This window comes from Scyliorhinus canicula, chromosome 1 (assembly GCF_902713615.1).
Source record: "Scyliorhinus canicula chromosome 1, sScyCan1.1, whole genome shotgun sequence".
Classification (NCBI taxonomy): Eukaryota; Metazoa; Chordata; class Chondrichthyes; order Carcharhiniformes; family Scyliorhinidae; genus Scyliorhinus; species Scyliorhinus canicula.
The window spans coordinates 229287783-229306768 of record NC_052146.1 but is presented as its reverse complement, the minus strand read 5'-3'; the positions used below and the strand labels follow the sequence as shown (position 1 = coordinate 229306768).

At 44.8% G+C, this 18986-nt stretch overlaps 1 protein-coding gene across 1 annotated transcript in view; it reads right to left on the bottom strand.

Moving 5' to 3' along the window:
* The window catches only part of usp34 (ubiquitin specific peptidase 34), a 347321-nt gene that overhangs the window by 126290 nt on the left and 202045 nt on the right, over nucleotides 1-18986 (bottom strand). The window contains 4 exon segments of the mRNA XM_038808956.1: nucleotides 3392-3575; nucleotides 6260-6380; nucleotides 6468-6523; nucleotides 15952-16056. Coding sequence (XP_038664884.1) covers nucleotides 3392-3575; nucleotides 6260-6380; nucleotides 6468-6523; nucleotides 15952-16056 — 466 coding nt within the window.

Sequence of the window (18986 nt, the reverse complement as noted above, 5' to 3'; positions counted from 1 at the left end):
AAAATCCATAGTTATCCTTTGATGGCATGGGCAGATTTTGGATTTGGAGAACTAGATTCCTTCCAACTCCCGAGGTTGACCCTTCTTTTGTTTGGTCTCTCTGCAATCCTCTTTAATTAATTATTAATCTTCTTTGTCACAAGTAGGTTTACATTAACACTGCAACGAAGTTACTGTGAAAAGCCCCTAGTTACCACATTCCGGCACCTGTCGAGTACAGAGGAAGAATTCAGAATGGCCAAATTACCTAACAGCACATCTTGTGGGAGGAAACCGGAGCACCTGGAGGTGATTTAATATTGGAGAGCGCCGAGGTGAGACTGGTTAGTTATAGCTGGGTTGTTGAGGAGAGGGATTGTTCTTGATATCCTTTATGTGATTGTGGTCATTTCAGGTGCCTTTTCCCTGGGGGGCTTCTTTCTTTATCTCTCTATCCGGGTGAGCAGAGTGTTGTTTCTAATCCTAGTCTGGTCTGTTGGTCTGAGGAGGTTTCCCTGCTTGTACTGGGAAGGGAATCAGCGCTCCGTCCTAGGACATCCAATTGTTGGAGGTCTCGACTGTTCTTCTTCTTGATTTTGGGACCCCACCACTGGCTGGGGCTGGAGCGATCATCCTTTTCTACTGAGTATTATTGGGGATGGTGCATTGCCCTGGAAGAGGTAGGAGTTCGGCTGGGGTGCAGGTTTTGGGGTGCGCCAAAAGCGATGGGGACATAGTTTTCTTTGTGTCGCAATGTGTTGGGCTGGGCCAAATCTGACACTCGGCTAGTATCCTGTTGCCTTTGGGGGCTTGGGGTGTCCCTTTTGACAGGTGTTTGTTGGAGGCATCCTGGCCAGTTAGGATTTGCTTCTTTGATGCACGGGGGCCTGGGGATGAGCCGAGTTCCATGCTTGGTAAATATTCTGTTGTTCCCCGGGGGAGATGGGATGCCTTTTTGGTTGACTGAGTGACCATCTCTGCTCCTTTTCATTGGCGGTTGCTTGGCATGCACCAGGGTAATATGGAGCCTAGGATAGGTCTTGATCTCGGTTTTATGCTGTTTGTTGGTTCTGGTAGTTCTAGCCTTTCTTTCCTTTTTTTCCTTCTTCCTTTCTTGGGAAGCTCTGAAGGTTTGATCATAATCCGAATATGTTACTGCCAGTCCTCTCTTCATAACGGTGTGCGATGGTCTGCACTTGCCCTTAGTTTGGGGTTAAGTTGTGTTATGTGGTAAATATGTATCTCCCCTTAGAACTGAGGTTTTCACGTATTCTCTTTATTTTTGTAACAATGGGTATGAAAAATCCATGCATGGCTCCTACATGGGTGCTATTGGGTTTGGTATCAAAGGAGACGAGGTGCTTTGATGTGTCTTTGGTGCCGTTGAACATGGAGGAAGATGTATGTTGGTGCGCATCTGAACATTGGCGCAGAAAATTTATCATGATTTCTCGTGGTAATTGCGGGCTGACGCAGTGTGGGAGAGTGTGCACCACGTTATCATGTTTTTCATGGCCTCATCCTTTTTTCCCTTGGTTTCTGGTGGGGCTGCATGGGTACCTAGTTATGTTTATTGATTCTATTGAGCCAGCTGTGATGTTCACCTGTCTCTCTCTCTGTACTCACGTGTGCAGAGTTAATTTTTTTCCCTTTATGTTTGCTTATGGTGATGTATTATTTTGCAATTTTGTTGCGTTATTCTTTAAAATGTAAAACCTTATAAATATAATATGGAAAACACATCAAAGAACCGTAAGCATAAAAAATGGCGACTTTCTTCCAAATGAGTAGGATCAAGTTCTCTTATCAAATGGTAGTGTGTCTTGTTTAAAAAAACTAAATTGACAGCATACTTATGAATCATTTACAATAACAGAGATATTTACAATATCAAAAAGATGACTATGGATGGGGGAAATTGTTTTGTCGGTATTAGTGACACCTAAAAAGATCCTACGATTCCATCTTCTCCCATCCACCTTTTGACTGTTACATCTACTTGATTTTCAATGATCACAGGATTTTCATCCCTACTACCCTATTTGGAAGTTCATTTCATCTGATAATCAGAATATTAAGAAAAACTTCCTGTTATCAGTCCTAAATTTTTTTTAAATTTATTTTTAATACCCAATTTTTGGTTTTAGTACCCAATTTATTATTTTCCAATTACAGGGCAATTTAGCGTGCCCAATCCACCTACCCTGCACATCTTTGGGTTGTGGGGGGGGAAACCCACGCAAACACCGGGAGAATGTGCAAACTCCACATGGGCAGTGACCCAGAGCCGGAATCGAACCTGGGACCTTGGCGCCGTGAGACAGCAGTGCTAACCACTGTGCCATCGTGCTACCCATCAGTCCTAAATTTACCTTTTACAAGTTAAACCCATATGACTTCATGTACTCTCATCATTTAAAGTAGTATTCCAGATTTAGCATGTTCAAATCAAAGTCTCTCCAGCCTTTCCTCATATTTCAGATCCCTGACATGGAGGATGAGCTCTTTTCAAGAATCTCCAGCAGCTGAATATCCCACTGGCAAACACAAATGAATACAATACTTAGGATGTGTACTGACCAGAACACTCTACTATTTGACCATGACTTTCACTTATTTGCATTCCACTATTTTAGTTATACAGTTCAACATCCAAACAGCTTTATTGATTTGTACGCTTTATTGATTGGGCCTGTTGAACATTAATTCCAATCAGGGTCCTTGGTCTCCTTCTGCTTTATCCGCAATTATTTCAATCTCATTCATGGTATGTGTTTTTTATCCATTTTTGCTTCCTATAAGCAGTACTTCACACTTACCTACAATTATTTTCAAATCCAATTGATTGGCATACTCATTTTATCCAACTTGGTTTATTATCCTATTCAGCTAGCTGTCAGTTTTGGATCAACTGTAAAATTTGACAAACACGTAGTGGGAGTTTTTGAATCCAAGTTTTGATTTAAGTTAGAAATAGTAGTAGTCTCAGGAATCCTGGGACACCCAATTTAGCACTTTCATCGATCCTGATACACCTTCCAACTCATCAAAAATACTTATTTTCTACACTCCAACTCAACTATTCCCAAATTCTACCTTTAACCCCACAGTTTTGACATTAACTATTGGTCTATTATGCAGAACCGCTTCCAATGCCTTTTGAAAATCGAGGTAAAGTTTAACCACAGTTGACTAGGATTTCACATCTTCATAGGTCAAGGAGCATGGTGAGGCAGGATCTTTCCAATGGTTGGTCATTTAAACTACCTTCTATTTAGACTTGAGCATGCTGATCTATATTCAACACAATTACTTTTAAGATATTACATTTAGTCTTTATACAAAAGTTGTTTCCTCATTCCTTTGAATTTGGCCCATATTTCCCCCATTAACAGTTAGAAATTTTCCTTACACTGCATGTGCTGTGCCATCACCCAGTTGTGCAGCAACCTGTAGTTTTCTGCTGAGCCCTTCACCATTTCCACTAACAGATCGTAGGCTGCTGCTCTGGAGGAATGGGACTTGCACTTTGGTTGTTGTCTGTCCTTCAGGCTTGGTAGCAAAAACAGGAGATTGAACACATCTCTTAGAAATTCCTACAAAAAAAGCAGATGAAATATTGCGTTGGACAGTCTGTATTTCGCAAGCACTAAAATCCACTGAGCTGACTAAACCCTCTTGAATAAACATGTTTTGTACTGTTATTCAAATTAATTATGCATATGATTTTATTAGTAAATTGGCAGTGTCTAGATGGTATAGGTCTCTTTGGTATGATTCCTGCTTTGTACTTGATTCAACTTGAGGCACTTCATTTGCTGTTGGATCAACAGCAAAATTGTACATCAGTGATAGTAAGCCAACTTTGGCTGCATATGCTGGGCATTCCAATTTTACATTTACATCACTTTTTTGTAATTTATTTCATGAATTAATAGATTTACATCCTTATTATTTATGACATTTAAATAACTGGAAAAATTAAAAGAGAAACATGCAAAAATTAATCTCAATGAGTTTATCTGCAATTTTTTTTTACTGTTTGCATTTTGTGATCCACCACTTTTGATGGGCAACTGTTGGTTTCAGTATATTTTTATATCAAATATTATTGCAGATGTCAGTTTGTGAAAGTAACTCAACTTGAAATTATGGGAATTCAAAAGATTCCTTGTTTCGTTGAAAACATCTGATTTTTACAATGGGTATTCTGCAAGTCCCTCTCCCTCAATTAAACACAAACATTGATCTTTGTAAAGACGGAGAAATTCAGCCACAATATTGAAGAGAATGTCAATTCTCAAGCAATTTCTTCAAAGTGAGCACCTCACTTGTTTCAAATGTAAAAATATTTTCTTCTTTTTAATGATTATTAGCAAAGTAGCAGTTTCATCCATTTACAATACTAATAGAATATTTCTTAAATTATAAAAATACTCATTGGCATTTTCTTAAAAGTACAACTTTTTATGGAAAATAGGTAGAGATTTATTAAAATAAAATAGCAGTAATCAATCAACTCTTCCAGCTTCAAACACACACCTGTACACACACACATTCGGTTTTTCACAGTAACTTCACTTGAAGCCTTGTGACAATAAGTGATTTTCATTCTGTCTATTTTCTCTCACTATGTGGGTTCAGGAACATAGGAACAGGAGGAGGGGGAGTCAGATCCATAATCTACTCTGGCAGACAACTAGGTTATAGCTGACCTGTACCACAGGTGCACTTGTCCAGTGTCCCTCAGATACTCTTACTCTCAAGTAGCATCCACAGCCTTTTGGGGAAGCAAGCTCTAGATTTCCACGACCATAGGAAACTTTATCTTCAGAAGGTCTCTGCTCCGATATTAAGATTCGGCCATTTGTTCTGGATTTCTCTACCACTGGATTGACCCTATCAAATCCTTTTATTCGTTTAAAGGCTGTGTTTGCTACCATTGCTATGTATGCGCAGTTTTAGTATTTTACTTTGGATGGGGTTTAGGAGCACAGGGCAGAGTTATGACTTGGAAACTGGGAAGCATGGATCTCTTTGATGGTTTTAATTCCTGCCAGTGTGAACCTTCTTGTATAAAATTAGTAAAAGAAAATAGTAACTTGGACATTTAATGTATTAACTACTATGGGCATGTTAAGCAATAATAATGTAACTGCATGTGACTAACACAGTGCATTGCTGTAGATTTTTAGAATCATGTTTCATAAAGCAGCTCAGAAAATTGTGAAAAAGATTGACCCCGATGGCTGTAAAGCAGACTTGTGAACCCCCTCCCCTGTGAACTCCCCATCGCTGACCTGACCTTGATCTTCCCGCCAAGTCAAAACATAAGCATCACTGCTACTCGGCCGCAACCTTTCCTGGGGCCTTCCCACTCAACACACAGCCCAGACCCCTGGGTGGGTTGGAGAGGGGGGGGTTCCTCAGGCATGGGGAGAGGGTTTTGTGCCCATGTGGGGGATTACATTTTCTGAAATTGATGTCGGGTCCAAATCCCTTACGTTGTCCCATCAGCCCAACACGTGTGATGTTGCTGAATTTCTGCATGTGCAGGGCGCATGCGCAGTCGAGTATCAGCACCCATATTTCCTTGGCAGTAGACACAGTGTAGACAAAACATCTCACAAAGTTCACCACTTTGTCATTTGGGTTTATAAATAGCAGCATAAAATATAAAAGAAAGACCTCAAACTGGAACTTTATAAATTACTGGTTAGGCCTCAGATATAGTATTCTGGACACCACATTTCAGGAAGGACTAGAAGTGGGTACAGAGACAGCTTATGCAGATGTTACAGGGGATGGAGGACTTTGGTTACGATAAGCAGCTGGAAAAGTTAGGACTGCTTTACTTGGAACAAAGAAGGTGAAGAGTGACCCAATCAAGATTTTCAAGATGATGAGTTTTGATGAGTAAGTTGGAAAAATATATTTCCTCTGGCAAGTTGATCAATGAGTGATTGTGGATTCAAAATTATTAGAAATAGAACATAATGGGAGATGAAGAGGAATATTTAAAATTCAGAGTTGTTGCGATTTGGAAACCTCTAGGTGATAAAGGTGAAACTGATTCCATGAATAATTTAAAGAGAAATGTGCAGGATTTAAACATGAAGAACTTGGGACGATTATGGGCAGAAGGCAGGAATAGGAACCAAGCAAAACTGTTCTATCAAATAGCCTGGACAGGAATGACTGGCTGTGGACTCCTGCTGTGCTGTACATTTTTGTGATTTCTAGAATAATCATTTGTCAAAAAAAAAAACAAGTTGGCTACCTGTCCCTCTCGGGAGAACTTAAACGGAGGCTTGTGCTTTATGACCACAGTGCAGAGTCGCAGAAGTCCTGTAAGTCCATCATCTTCAATATTACTGTCCTGTTGATCAAGAATTTCCCTGCTACAAAAGGGGAAGGAAAATTAATATGCAACAATGTAATAACGTAACACAGTCCTGAAAAAAAGTTCAAAGTCTATGTTGACCAACCTGCGAATGCAGTCAGCGAGATGTCTTGCCAAGGCATCCAGATCTAGCAGTGTCGTCTGCAAAAAGAATTCAACACTTACACATGCACAGGAACAACACACATTTCTAGTGCCTCTAATCTAGCATAGTGTCCAAAGGCACTTCACAGGAGCATTACCAAAAAGAATTGCACATCACGTAACATGAGGAAACAGTAGAGATGACCACGGAAGCAGGTTTCCAGGAGTACGGAAAAAAATTTGAGTGTGGGAAAAGTTCAGAGAAGGAATCCAGTGCAGTCTCAGGAGATTAAAAGCACGCTGCTAACAGTGGAGCAATTAATATTGGTCATATACAAAATGCCAAAATTGGAGATGCTACAAAAGAGCGGTCAATAATTTTTGTATCACTCGATAATTGAAAGACTACTCCAATTTAACAATGGTGTAAATACTATCAAAATTTTCCAAACTGGGCCTGCGGCAGGTGATGAGTACACAAACACGAGGGAGAAATCAACCAGACGACATCCTAGCCAATCTACCTGTTGCAAATGCATCTGTCCATCACAGTATAGGCAGGAGCGATTCCCACACAATCCTATCTTCACACTGAGGACAGTTGTGTATGTAGCATTATCATGTTATACGAGACACATTCAGGACAGATCTTGCAACTCAAAATTCATGAGGCGCAGCAGCAACACTTATTTTACTACAAGCTGTAACCTCATGGCACAATATATCTCTCAGTCTAACATTGACATCAAGCAAAGCTCATTGAGGAGTGTCACGTATGTCTAAAATGAGGTGCCTGTAGGAGCATTTTCAGGGACTGAGTATTGAGCTGGCTTTTACGTGGGAATCTCCGTCTTCGTTAAGGCTCAGCTAAACAGAGACTGGCGCGTGGATACATCAACTCTGGATAAGGCAGCTTTATTTTACAAGCTTGGTCAACGTACAAGGGAGAGTGATTTGGATAAATGCCCAAACCACTCTACTTTACATTGTTTGAGGTACAACAGTTATACAATTTCCAAAAATCAGTCGCCCGCCTCAATTGGACTCGATCCAATCCTTGTAACTGACAATTTTACCTTGATCAATGAATTTTACTTTAGGCAGCATGGTGACTGCGTAATCAGCTCATGATTTAACCCCATCTTGTTCCCTGGCCATCTGTTGTTTTCCAGGATTCTTGTATCCGCTACCTCTTGTTCTCTCTTACTCCCATTTTCCCTTATCTCAGTGGTTCCTGCCTGCAACACTGTTTGTCTGGGCGCAAGATGCTGAATTTGGTTCCTCCTTGTGCCATGGTTTGTCTGAGCACAGAATGTTGGGGCTACTGATAAGAACGGTTTATTGAGCTGGCTATATTATTGCTGACCACATTATTTCTGCACGATTCTGTTTGTCTTAAGAACATGGGCAAGTTAGCTAGCTTAAATCCCATTATGCATTACGGCCACTGCTGTTAGCAAGAGTTTAAATGCTTGTTACTGCTATGTTCTAAGAATACCTGTTTAATGGTTAATAATGATTACAGGGTATACTTTCTATGATTAGTCTCAATCCTCAATAAATGTTGAACTATTCTAATGTTATCCTAGCTATCCGATTTTAAAGGGTCGCATCTCAGGACAACCCCTTTGGTGCCAATTTGGTGACGTTACAACTCAGACTACATACATGCTAAACAGAAGCACCAAATACAGAGCTATATGATCCCACAACGAACAGATCAGGTAAAATCTTTTGCAGTTCTGCCACATCCAGTTGTGAATGGTGGTGGTCAAATCAAGAACCTACCAACCAGAGGTGGTGGTGGCTCCATGAACATTTCCATTCTCAATGATGGTATAGCCGAGCACGCCAGCGTAAAAGACAAAGCTGAAGTGTTTGCAAGCATCTTCAGCAAGAAGTGTCAAGTGAATGATCCATTGTGGCCTCATCCTCAACTTCATGACTTCAGCCAGTCTTTAGCCAATTCAATTCATTCCACCTGATATCAAGAAACTGCTCGATACACCCGATACAGCCAAGGCCGTGTGCCCTAACATCACCCATCTGCAGTGCTGAAGACCCTGAGCTAAACTGTTTGAGTACACATCACTGACTCTGGGCTTCATGAAGTCTCATGGCATTAGGTCAAACATGGGTACGGTAACCTCATACTGAATATCACAATACTGCATCCCCCCCCCTCAGCTGATGAATCAATACCCCTGTATGTTGAACATCACTTGGAGGAAGCACTTGAGGGTGGCACAGGACAGAATGTATTCTGGGTGGAAGACTTCAATATCCATCTCCAGGAGTGGCTCGGTAACACCACTGCAGACCAAGCTGGCTGAGTCCTAATCGCTGTTGAACTGGGTTTGTGGCAGGTGGCAAGGGAACCAACAAAAGGAAAAAAACATACTTGCACTCATGCTCACCAAACTATCTGCTGCAGATGTATCTGTTCATGCAGTATTGGTAGGAGTGACCACTGCACAGTCCTTGTGGAGACCAAGTCCCGTCTTTGCATTGCGGATACACTCCATCGTGCTGTGTGGCACTACTACCGCACTAAACGATGTAGACTGTGAACAGATCTAGCAACTCAAAACTGGGCTTCCATGAGACACTGTGGGCCATCAGTAGCAGAAATATAACTCAAGCACTATCTGTAATTTCATGGCCTGACATATCCCCCACTCTACCATTACCACCAAGCTAGGGGATCAACCCTGGTTCAATGTAGAGTGCATGAGAGCATACCAGGGCCACCACCAGATATAGTGCCAGCTAAGGTTATTCATAAAGGCCTGCCTTCTTAACCTTGACCCTAGCCTGAGGTATGGTGATCCTCGGGGTAAATCACCACCATTCAGCCCCCTCCCCGTATCTGCGTGGGCTTTTCCCCCACAACCCAAAAATGTGCAGAGTACGTGGATTGGCCACACTAAATTGCCCCTTAATTGGAAAAAAATTGGGTAATCTATTTTTAAAAAGGGGAAAGCAGCCTATGGTCATCTGGGACAATGACGACTTTACTTTAACCTAAAAATTAGGTGTCAACCTAGTGAAGCTACAACACAGGACTACGTACGTGCCAATCAGCATAAACAGCAAGTAATAGAGTTAAACAGTTCCCCAACCTACCAGTCAGATCTAAGCTCTGCAGTCCTGCCACATCCAGTTGTGAATGGTGGAGAACAATTAAACAACTAACTGGCTGAGGAGGCTCTGTAAATATCCCCATTTTGTTCTTTGTTCTTTGATGGGGGAGCCCAGGACATCAGTGCAAAAGATGAAGCTGAAACATTTGCAACTGTCAGGGAAATTGTGATGGCATGAAAATATCAGAGAAATCAAACAAAGTGCAATATTTTTTCCTGGTTATAGATTTTTTTTAAATGTGGGAGAATGTAAATTCCTTAAGGCAGGGACAGATTGGGAACTAGTGCCATTGATATGCTGATGTACATCACAACGATGCAAAGAGATCCTTACTTAAGGCACGTGAATAACAATGGGGAACAGAACATGAAGGGATTTCAATAAGGTGCTAAAGGTCAAAAGGAAGAGTCCAGGTTTGAAGAGAAGGCTGTAAAGTAAGTGTATTTTGTAGTTATACTTTAACAGCTAGAATTCAAAAATAAAGGTAATTAAACCTAACTTTTGAAGAGATTAAGCCAGATAAGGGATGGTCAAAGAGGAAACCTGTATATAAGGAGATGATTTAACCTTTGTAGGGAAATGTTCGTTAGACCTCAGTCAACAGCAAGATTGGACTGATTTCTTTTATTGTCACGTGTCCGGAGGTACAATGAAAAGTACTGTTCTGCTTACAGTTCAGTCCATGAAAAAAAAAATCTCTATTATTTGTGATGGTCATTGCCTGACATATTTGTGGTGCAAATGTTACTTGGCTCTTATCAGCCCAATTCTGAATGTCATTGATGAAGCAGAGGAAAATGGTTGGGTCTAGAGCAATATTTTGAGGAACTCCTGCAACAATGTCCCGACAGTGCAATGATTGGTCTGCAATAACCACAATCATCTATCTTTGTGCTAGGCAGACACCAGCCAATGCAGAACTGCCCCCCCCCCCCACCCCTTACTTCTATTGACATTAGGCTCTTTCATGCTATTCTTAGTCAATGCTACCTCAATGTCTAAAAGCTGTCCTCTCACTTCACCTCTAGAATTCAATTAGTTCATGTTTGGACCAAGGCTTTAACGAGGTCTGGAGATGAGTGACCCTTGCTGAACCCAAACTGAGCATCGGTAATCTGAACAAGTGCCATTTGATAGCAGTGTCGTTGATGCCTTCTGTTATTTTGCTGTAGATCAAGAGTAGACTGAAGGGGCGATAATTGACCAGATTGCATCTTTCTTTTTGTGGCCAGGATGTACTGGGCAGTGTTCCGCATTATCAGATGAATGTCAGTGCTTTAACTGTACTTTTTATTCATTTATGGGATGTGGGCATTGCTGGCTAGGGCAGCATTTATTGCCCATCCTTTCGAAGGTGGTGGTGAGCTGCCTCCTTGAACCACTGCAGACCATGCGGTTCAGCTACATCTACAGTGCTGTTAGGAGGGAATTCCAGGCTTTTGACACAGCAACAGTGAAGGAACTGCAACATATTTCCAAGCCTGGACTTGGAAGGGAATGACCATGTGTCTCCTGCCCTTATCCTTCTAGATCAGTGTTTTTCAGTGCTATTGTTAGAATATTGTCAGGGCCATCAGCATGTATTCAAGTGCCTTCAGCCGTTTCTTGACATTATAAATTGGCTGAAGACTGGCATCTATGATCTGGGGACCTCTGGAGGAGACTGATATGGATCATCGACTCATCACTTGACTGAAGATTGTTGTGTTACGAACACGACTGAAAGCAAACGCCAAGTTATTCCAAATCCCAGAAGTGAAACAACTGCCCTTAACTGTACTTTTGCGATTTGGTATAATGTGAGGAAAGGTTTGAAATCTAGACAATGATGTGGTAGAAATTTTGTGGTGACTTTGAATAAAGTAAATGTTTATTAAGCAATAAAATGAACAACAGTAAAATAAACTCTCAGTACACTGAAATAAGGCAATGGCTATACAAAGTATTACTAATTTTACACTATTCCAAAGCTTCTTTCCTTCTCTACCTTCAGAGTTAACTCTCCCCAAACATTCCACAACACCGTATAGATTTAAGAAACTATATAAAGATCCAGTAAATCACCACACCAGTTACATATCTTCGGAGTTGCTTCTGAGGTAGACCGAACAGCAGGCTTCTCAAAACCTGTTTTCTTCATAGACATCCTCTATTTTTCCAATTGATCTTACAACCTGGTATATTTCGCTCCTAGTCCTAACCAGCCTGTAGTCATCTCAATCATAGCTACCATCTCACACTCCCACTACACACAAGGACAAGTTGAATTTGCGCCTGCAATTTATTCCAGTTGTTCCTTATAATGTGTTTGCATTAAAAACTTACTTGGGCCATGTATGCAAGATGTCCTTCAATTCTAATATTTTACTTTCATATTTCTTAATACACTCTCCTTTAATTACTTTACATCTTTTAGTTTTCCTTTTACCTGTAGTGTCTACGGCACAATTTCTGACTGTAACTTTATTTTCTTCCCTTTTGTTTACTTTTAACTGTTATTTATATTACTTTTCCCATTAGAGTATCCCTGCCCCAACTTTCTAGCTAAAAGTCCTCGGGGTGAATTTTCCTGGCCCCGAGTAACAGGCGTGGAGACGTGGGATCCAAGAAAAAGGTGGGCAACCTGGGATATGGATTGGGTCCCTGCACCAAGGAGGCAGGCAGCCGTTTGGTATATGTAACTCTGCAGTTGGCGATGGTTAATAGGCTCACTAGCATTTTTGCCAATGGCAGAGCAACTCTCTGTTATTTACAAAGGCCGCCAGCTTACTTGAAGCAGCCTCCCGGCAACAGTCCAGGGTGCAATCAGAGCCAAAGGTTCCATGTCCCAAAGGAGTCGGTTAGAGCCCCAAGGGCATGAAAGGCAGGACCCTTTGCAAATAGCTGATTATGTAATCTATGATGACATCATGCAATCGTTCTTTAGAGTGCCCATGTTGAGTTACAAGGCTGCTTATGAGGAAACACTAAAATTACTGAATACATTTCCTTCCCCATTAAATCAAAAGAGCCCCGGTACCGGGTCAAAGGGGCCCCGGTACCGGGTCAAAGGGGCCCCGGCACCGGGTCAAAGGGGCCCCGGCACCGGGTCAAAGGGGCCCCGGCACCGGGTCAAAGGGGCCCCGGCACCGGGTCAAAGGGGCCCCGGCACCGGGTCAAAGGGGCCCCGGCACCGGGTCAAAGGGGCCCCGGCACCGGGTCAAAGGGGCCCCGGCACCGGGTCAAAGGGGCCCCGGCACCGAGTCAAAGGGGCCCCGGCACCGAGTCAAAGGGGCCCCGGCACCGAGTCAAAGGGGCCCCGGCACCGAGTCAAAGGGGCCCCGGCACCGAGTCAAAGGGGCCCCGGCACCGAGTCAAAGGGGCCCCGGCACCGAGTCAAAGGGGCCCCGGCACCGAGTCAAAGGGGCCCCGGCACCGAGTCAAAAGGACCCTGGGGACCCCGACACAGAGTCAAAAGGACCCCGACACCGAGTCAATAGGACCCCGGCACCGAGTCAAAAGGACCCCGGCACCGAGTCAAAAGGACCCCGGCACCGAGTCAAAAGGTTTCCCCCAACAGGTTTAGTTAGTGCTGGTTCTCAAGGATGTCCAGGTTATCTCTTGACAATGTCGCTTCTGCCTCTTGGTCTTGTCGTCAAATGTTGATCCGCATGCCTTCTCCAAATTACATTGTCTCTGGTTTGTGCAGTGTAGACCAATCCTATCTGTGCCAAGATGCAGGCAGGAATCCACTTTTCACCTGTGGTAGAAGTTCTTACTGCAACTTCTTGACCCTGGCACAAAACACAAAATTTTGCCTTGTTCTTCCGCCATACGACTTGATTCGTCTGCTTTTTGTCGACAATTTATTTTGTCTTGGGTGGTTTTCGTAAATTGAATGTTGTACGTCGTTTACCTTGAATTATTAGCAACATCGGAGAAACTTAGGTTGTTGAGTGTGCAGTATTCCTGTAGGTGAGCAGGAATCGACTCAAATGCTTAGAGAATGAACTTTATTCTCTGGTCACATGTAACAAATATTTAATCGTTTATACAAAAGGAACCCCAAGGAACAGACCAGATGTGTTGAATTTGCTTTTCCTTCAAGCAGTTTATGACCTCTCGAGATATCAACTGCAGTCCATTATCGCTCATTAGTTGTTCGGCTAACCGAAGATTTCATCGAATCTCTAAATTGTTTTCTCAGATGATGTTGACTTCATAATGACAACTTCAGGCCATTTCGAGTGAGCATTTACTAGACTGAGAAACATGTGCCCTTCAAATGATCTAGTGTGATTAACATGTACCCGTTGTTAGGCCTCTTCTGGCCATTCTCACGAGTGCCATGGGGCTAGTGTGGCCAGTTCTGCATTGTTGTACAAGACAAACACATTCCCACCTTCTCTTCGATTTCGGCATCTAACCCCAGCCATTAAAAATATCTGCTGGCTATCACCTTCATTCTTACAATACCCATAGTGCCTTTGTGCAAGTGATTTAATACACATTTTCTGAATAATGGTGGAATGATCGCTCATTCCCCAGAGGTGACAAGACGTCTGTATGGATAATTCAAGCCTTCGGGTGGAACATGGCTTTAACACAAGGTTTGCTCTAAAGCCTTGCCTCAAAGCACCATGTCCATAATATCTGACAGTGCTGGACCACTTCTGGTATGCTTGTTCACCTGTCCTGACGTTAGAAGAATGTTATCTACTTGCTCGAAGTAGGAAATGTTTCTACACAAACTGCTTATTGGCAAACTATTTGGCAAGAGTAGTCGGGAGAGTCCATCTGCATTCCCATGAAAGTTTGACTGACAATATACTTAATCGTGTATGCGTGTGCTGACAAGAGCAATGCCCAAAACTGCATTCTGCTTGCTGCCAGTGATGGAACCCCAGTATGAAGCCCAAAAATTGTTAGTGGACGATGGTTCACCAATATAGCAAATTTCCTCCCATACAGGAATTGATAGAACTGTTTTACACCAAAACTGATTGCTAGGGCTTCTTTATCTATCTGCGCATAATTGCTTTTGGCTTTACTCAAGGTCCCTGACACAAAGGCTTTCAGCTTCTCTTCATCTGTGAACATTAAATGGAAAACCACACCCCAACCCCATAAAGTTATGCCAGTTGCAAGAGTAAATTTGGATCAAATCTGACTGGAGCAGCACCTCTTTGGCTTGTGCAAGTGCTCTATTACAATGATTCTCGCGTTTAAAATTTTTATTTTGACGTAGTAGATTCCATAGAATCCCTATAGCACAGAATGAGGCCATTTGGCCTATCGAGTCTGCACTGACACTCCAAAAGAGCATCCTACACCCCTGCCCGCAAGTCCATCCAACCAAGATACTAAGGGAAAATTTAGCATGGCCAATCCACCTAATCTGCACATCTTTGGACTTTTGGAGGAAACCGGAGCACCTGGAGGAAACCCACGCAGACACCGAGAGAATGTGAAAACTTCACACAAATAGTCACCCAAGGTTGGAAGCAAACCCAGGTACCCGGTACTACGAGGCAGCAGTGCTAGCCACTGTGCCACCCTGCTGCCCATAAACGCTTGTGCAAGGGTTTATGCAAGGTACATACTGCTGCCACTGTGCGTTGGTGGTGGAGGGAGTGAATGTTTGTGAATGGGAATGCGTTGTCCTGGATGGTGTCAAGCTTCTGGAGTGTTGTTGGAGTTGAATTTATCCAGGCAACTGGACAGTGTTCCATCACACTACTAACTTGTGCCTTGTTATGACTGAACAGTCAAATGGTTAGTTACTTGTTGCAGAATTCCCAGCCTCTGACCTGCTCTTTTAGCCACAGCATTTACATGGCTAGTCCAGTTCAGCTTCTTGTTGGTAGTAGGTCTTAATAGCTTACCTTGGTGCCTCTACAGAAGCAAAGGCTCGGGGGTGGGCAGAGGGAAGCAGCGGGCAGATGGGCGAGGGGAGTTGGTAGGGAGCGGGCTGCGGAAAAAACAAGTGCTGACAATTTTGGACTTCAGGAATGGACATATGTATTTCGGCTGTTAATTTCACCCTATTAGTTGTATCAGGCTTGGCTTTTGTCGATTTATTCCTGTCATGGGGAGTCTACCAGTTTTTGCTTGTGGTGTTGAGTAACAGTAAATCTAATTTAACCGTCAGGACGTGTATAGCTTTAATGATTAAGTATGCAGCACTAGATGGATTGAAGAGTGATGAACAGATACATAGCTTAGAGAAAACATTAAGAAATATATAAGAAAATCACTATTCAGATTACAAAAACTAGAGTCTGTCTCTCGTTGAGACAACAGGCTATTGTTAGGTCATTATTTTTCAACATTAGGGAACAACCATAGTCACAACTGCATACCTGACTTGCATCTTTTACATGTATGTTGTCAATCAGCTTACAAAGTAACCAGAAGTATTCCTTGCAACCTGCTCGTAATAATGGTTCCTCTTCGTAATCTACCTCCTGAAAAAATGGAACAATGATTTTAATAGTAATGTTGCACTGTTAAGAGTCTTAACAATCTTCTTTTGCACAATGACTTAGACAGCATCTTCTTCTACTCATTTACAACCTCAGCCAGATCCCATGCCTTCATGCGAAAATCCCCTTTGAGGTCCCAAGTTGATCCCACTCTCATACTCTCCTTTTGCTTCTCTTATTTACTTTTTCATTCCCCTCTGAACCTTCTGTATTGAGCTTGAATCTCAATTGTATCATCTGCCCAACATCTGTCATATGCATCCTTTTTCTGCTTCACCTTAACCTCTCTCTCTTTTGTCATCCAGGGAGTTCTGGATCTGTTTGTCGTACTTTCCCTCATAAGAATGCACCTCGACTGGACCTGACCCCTTCCCTTCTGTGCAGGCAACCCATTGCTTCATTACAGTTTTGACAGCCAGATGGCGCCGGAGCATGATGACTCTCTGCGAACTCTGTCACACAGATCCTCTTTCTACATTTGCTATAACCGTGCAAACTTCTTAAAACTTAATTCTAACACTAACACGATCTCCAACCTTTGTCTTTTTTACTGATCTGATCTCTTCACACATCTTCTCTACTGAGTAGCACCTCACTCCAGTATGCTTCACCCGATGCGCCTATGCATTTACACTGTATTTATGTTTGCCCTATGGTTTTTTCATGTATGGAACGATCTGTCAGAACTGTACGGAGAACAATACTTTTCACTGTACACGTGACAATAAACAAATCCAATCCAATTCCAATTTATCTGCGCGAGATCCACTCTCACACCATTCAAGTTTTCCCTCTCCCAGTTAATCATTCCTACTCTAGATTGCGCCTCGTTCTTCTCTGTAGCCTACATAAACTTTATGATGCAATGATCACTGTTCCATAACTGTTGCCCGACTGATACTTAATCCACCTCATTCCCATGAACCAGGACCAGCAATGCCTCATTTGTCATTGGAATGCAAATACTCTGAAGAAAATCCTTCTGAACATACTCGAGGAAACTTTGTGTCTCCCTGCCTGTTAATTATCCAATATAGACTGGGTTTGTAATATTATAAAGCTTCCCATTATAACTATTCTGTAGCTCCCTTGCCAAATTGTTAGTCTACATCAGGCTTGTCCAACGGACTGCCCACAGGCTTAAACGATACCTACAACAGCTTTCTACCCATTACGCTAAACATTATTGACGTTACAACAGACTTAAGAGTTGAGAGAAAAAGAGGGTGAAAGAGTTTGAGAGGGAAAACAGACTGCGTGACCGCGAGAGAAAGAGTAAAACACAGAAAAATGGAGAGAAAGGAGTCAGAGGGGCTCACTTGAGGGCCCACCAAAGTGAATAACGTTGGCAGGAGGGAAGGGAAGGAGAGGGGGCAGGGAAGGAGAGGGGGCAGGGAAGGAGAGGGGGCAGGGAAGGAGAGGGGGCAGGGAAGGAGAGGGGGCAGGGAAGGAGGGGGGGAAATTAAAGGAAGGGAAGGAGTGAGGGGTGAGAGAGGAGAGAGGGGTGAGAGGGGAGAGAGGGGTGAGAGAGGAGAGAGGGGTGAGAGGGGAGAGAGGGGAGAGAGGGGAGAGAGGGGTGAGAGGGGAGAGAGGGGTGAGAGGGGAGAGAGGGGTGAGAGGGGAGGAGGGAGAGCGGGGTGGGAGAGAGAGCGGGGTGGGAGGGAGAGCGGGGGGGGGAGGAGAGCGGGGTGGAGGGAGAGCGGGGTGGAGGGAGAGCGGGGTGGAGGGAGAGCGGGGTGGAGGGAGAGCGGGGTGGAGGGAGAGCGGGGGGGAGGGAGAGCGGGGTGGAGGGAGAGCGGGGTGGAGGGAGAGCGGGGTGGAGGGAGAGCGGGGTGGAGGGAGAGCGGGGTGGAGGGAGAGCGGGGTGGAGGGAGAGCGGGGTGGAGGGAGAGCGGGGTGGAGGGAGAGCGGGGTGGAGGGAGAGCGGGGTGGAGGGAGAGCGGGGTGGAGGGAGAGCGGGGTGGAGGGAGAGCGGGGTGGAGGGAGAGCGGGGTGGAGGGAGAGCGGGGTGGAGGGAGAGCGGGGTGGAGGGAGAGCGGGGTGGAGGGAGAGCGGGGTGGAGGGAGAGCGGGGTGGAGGGAGAGCGGGGTGGAGGGAGAGCGGGGTGGAGGGAGAGCGGGGTGGAGGGAGAGCGGGGTGGAGGGAGAGCGGGGTGGAGGGAGAGCGGGGTGGAGGGAGAGCGGGGTGGAGGGAGAGCGGGGTGGAGGGAGAGCGGGGTGGAGGGAGAGCGGGGTGGAGGGGAGGGAGAGCGGGGTGGAGGGAGAGCGGGGTGGAGGGAGAGCGGGGTGGAGGGAGAGCGGGGTGGAGGGAGAGCGGGGTGGAGGGAGAGCGGGGTGGAGGGAGAGCGGGGTGGAGGGAGAGCGGGGTGGAGGGAGAGCGGGGTGGAGGGAGAGCGGGGTGGAGGGAGAGCGGGGTGGAGGGAGAGCGGGGTGGAGGGAGAGCGGGGTGGAGGGAGAGAGGGGTGGAGGGAGAGAGGGGTGGAGGGAGAGAGGGGTGGAGGGAGAGAGGGGTGGAGGGAGAGGGGTGGAGGGAGAGAGGGGTGGAGGGAGAGAGGGATGGAGGGAGAGGGGTGGAGGGAGAGAGGGGTGGAGGGAGAGACGGGAGAAGGGAGAGAGGGGAGAAGGGAGAGAGGGGAGAAGGGAGAGAGGGGAGGGAGAGAGGGGTGGAGGGAGAGAGGGGTGGGGGGGAGAGGAGGGTGGAGAGAGAGAGGAGGGTGGAGGGAGAGAGGAGGGTGGAGGGAGAGAGGGGTGGAGGGAGAGAGGGGTGGAGGGAGAGAGGGGTGGAGGAAATAGGTGGGAAAGAGGGGGGGAAAGAGAGCGGAAAGAGAGGGGCGGAATGAGAAAGAGGGGGAAGAGAGGGGGGAAGAGAGAGGGTGGGAAAGAGAGGCCTAGCCAGCAAAGCCTACATCCCGT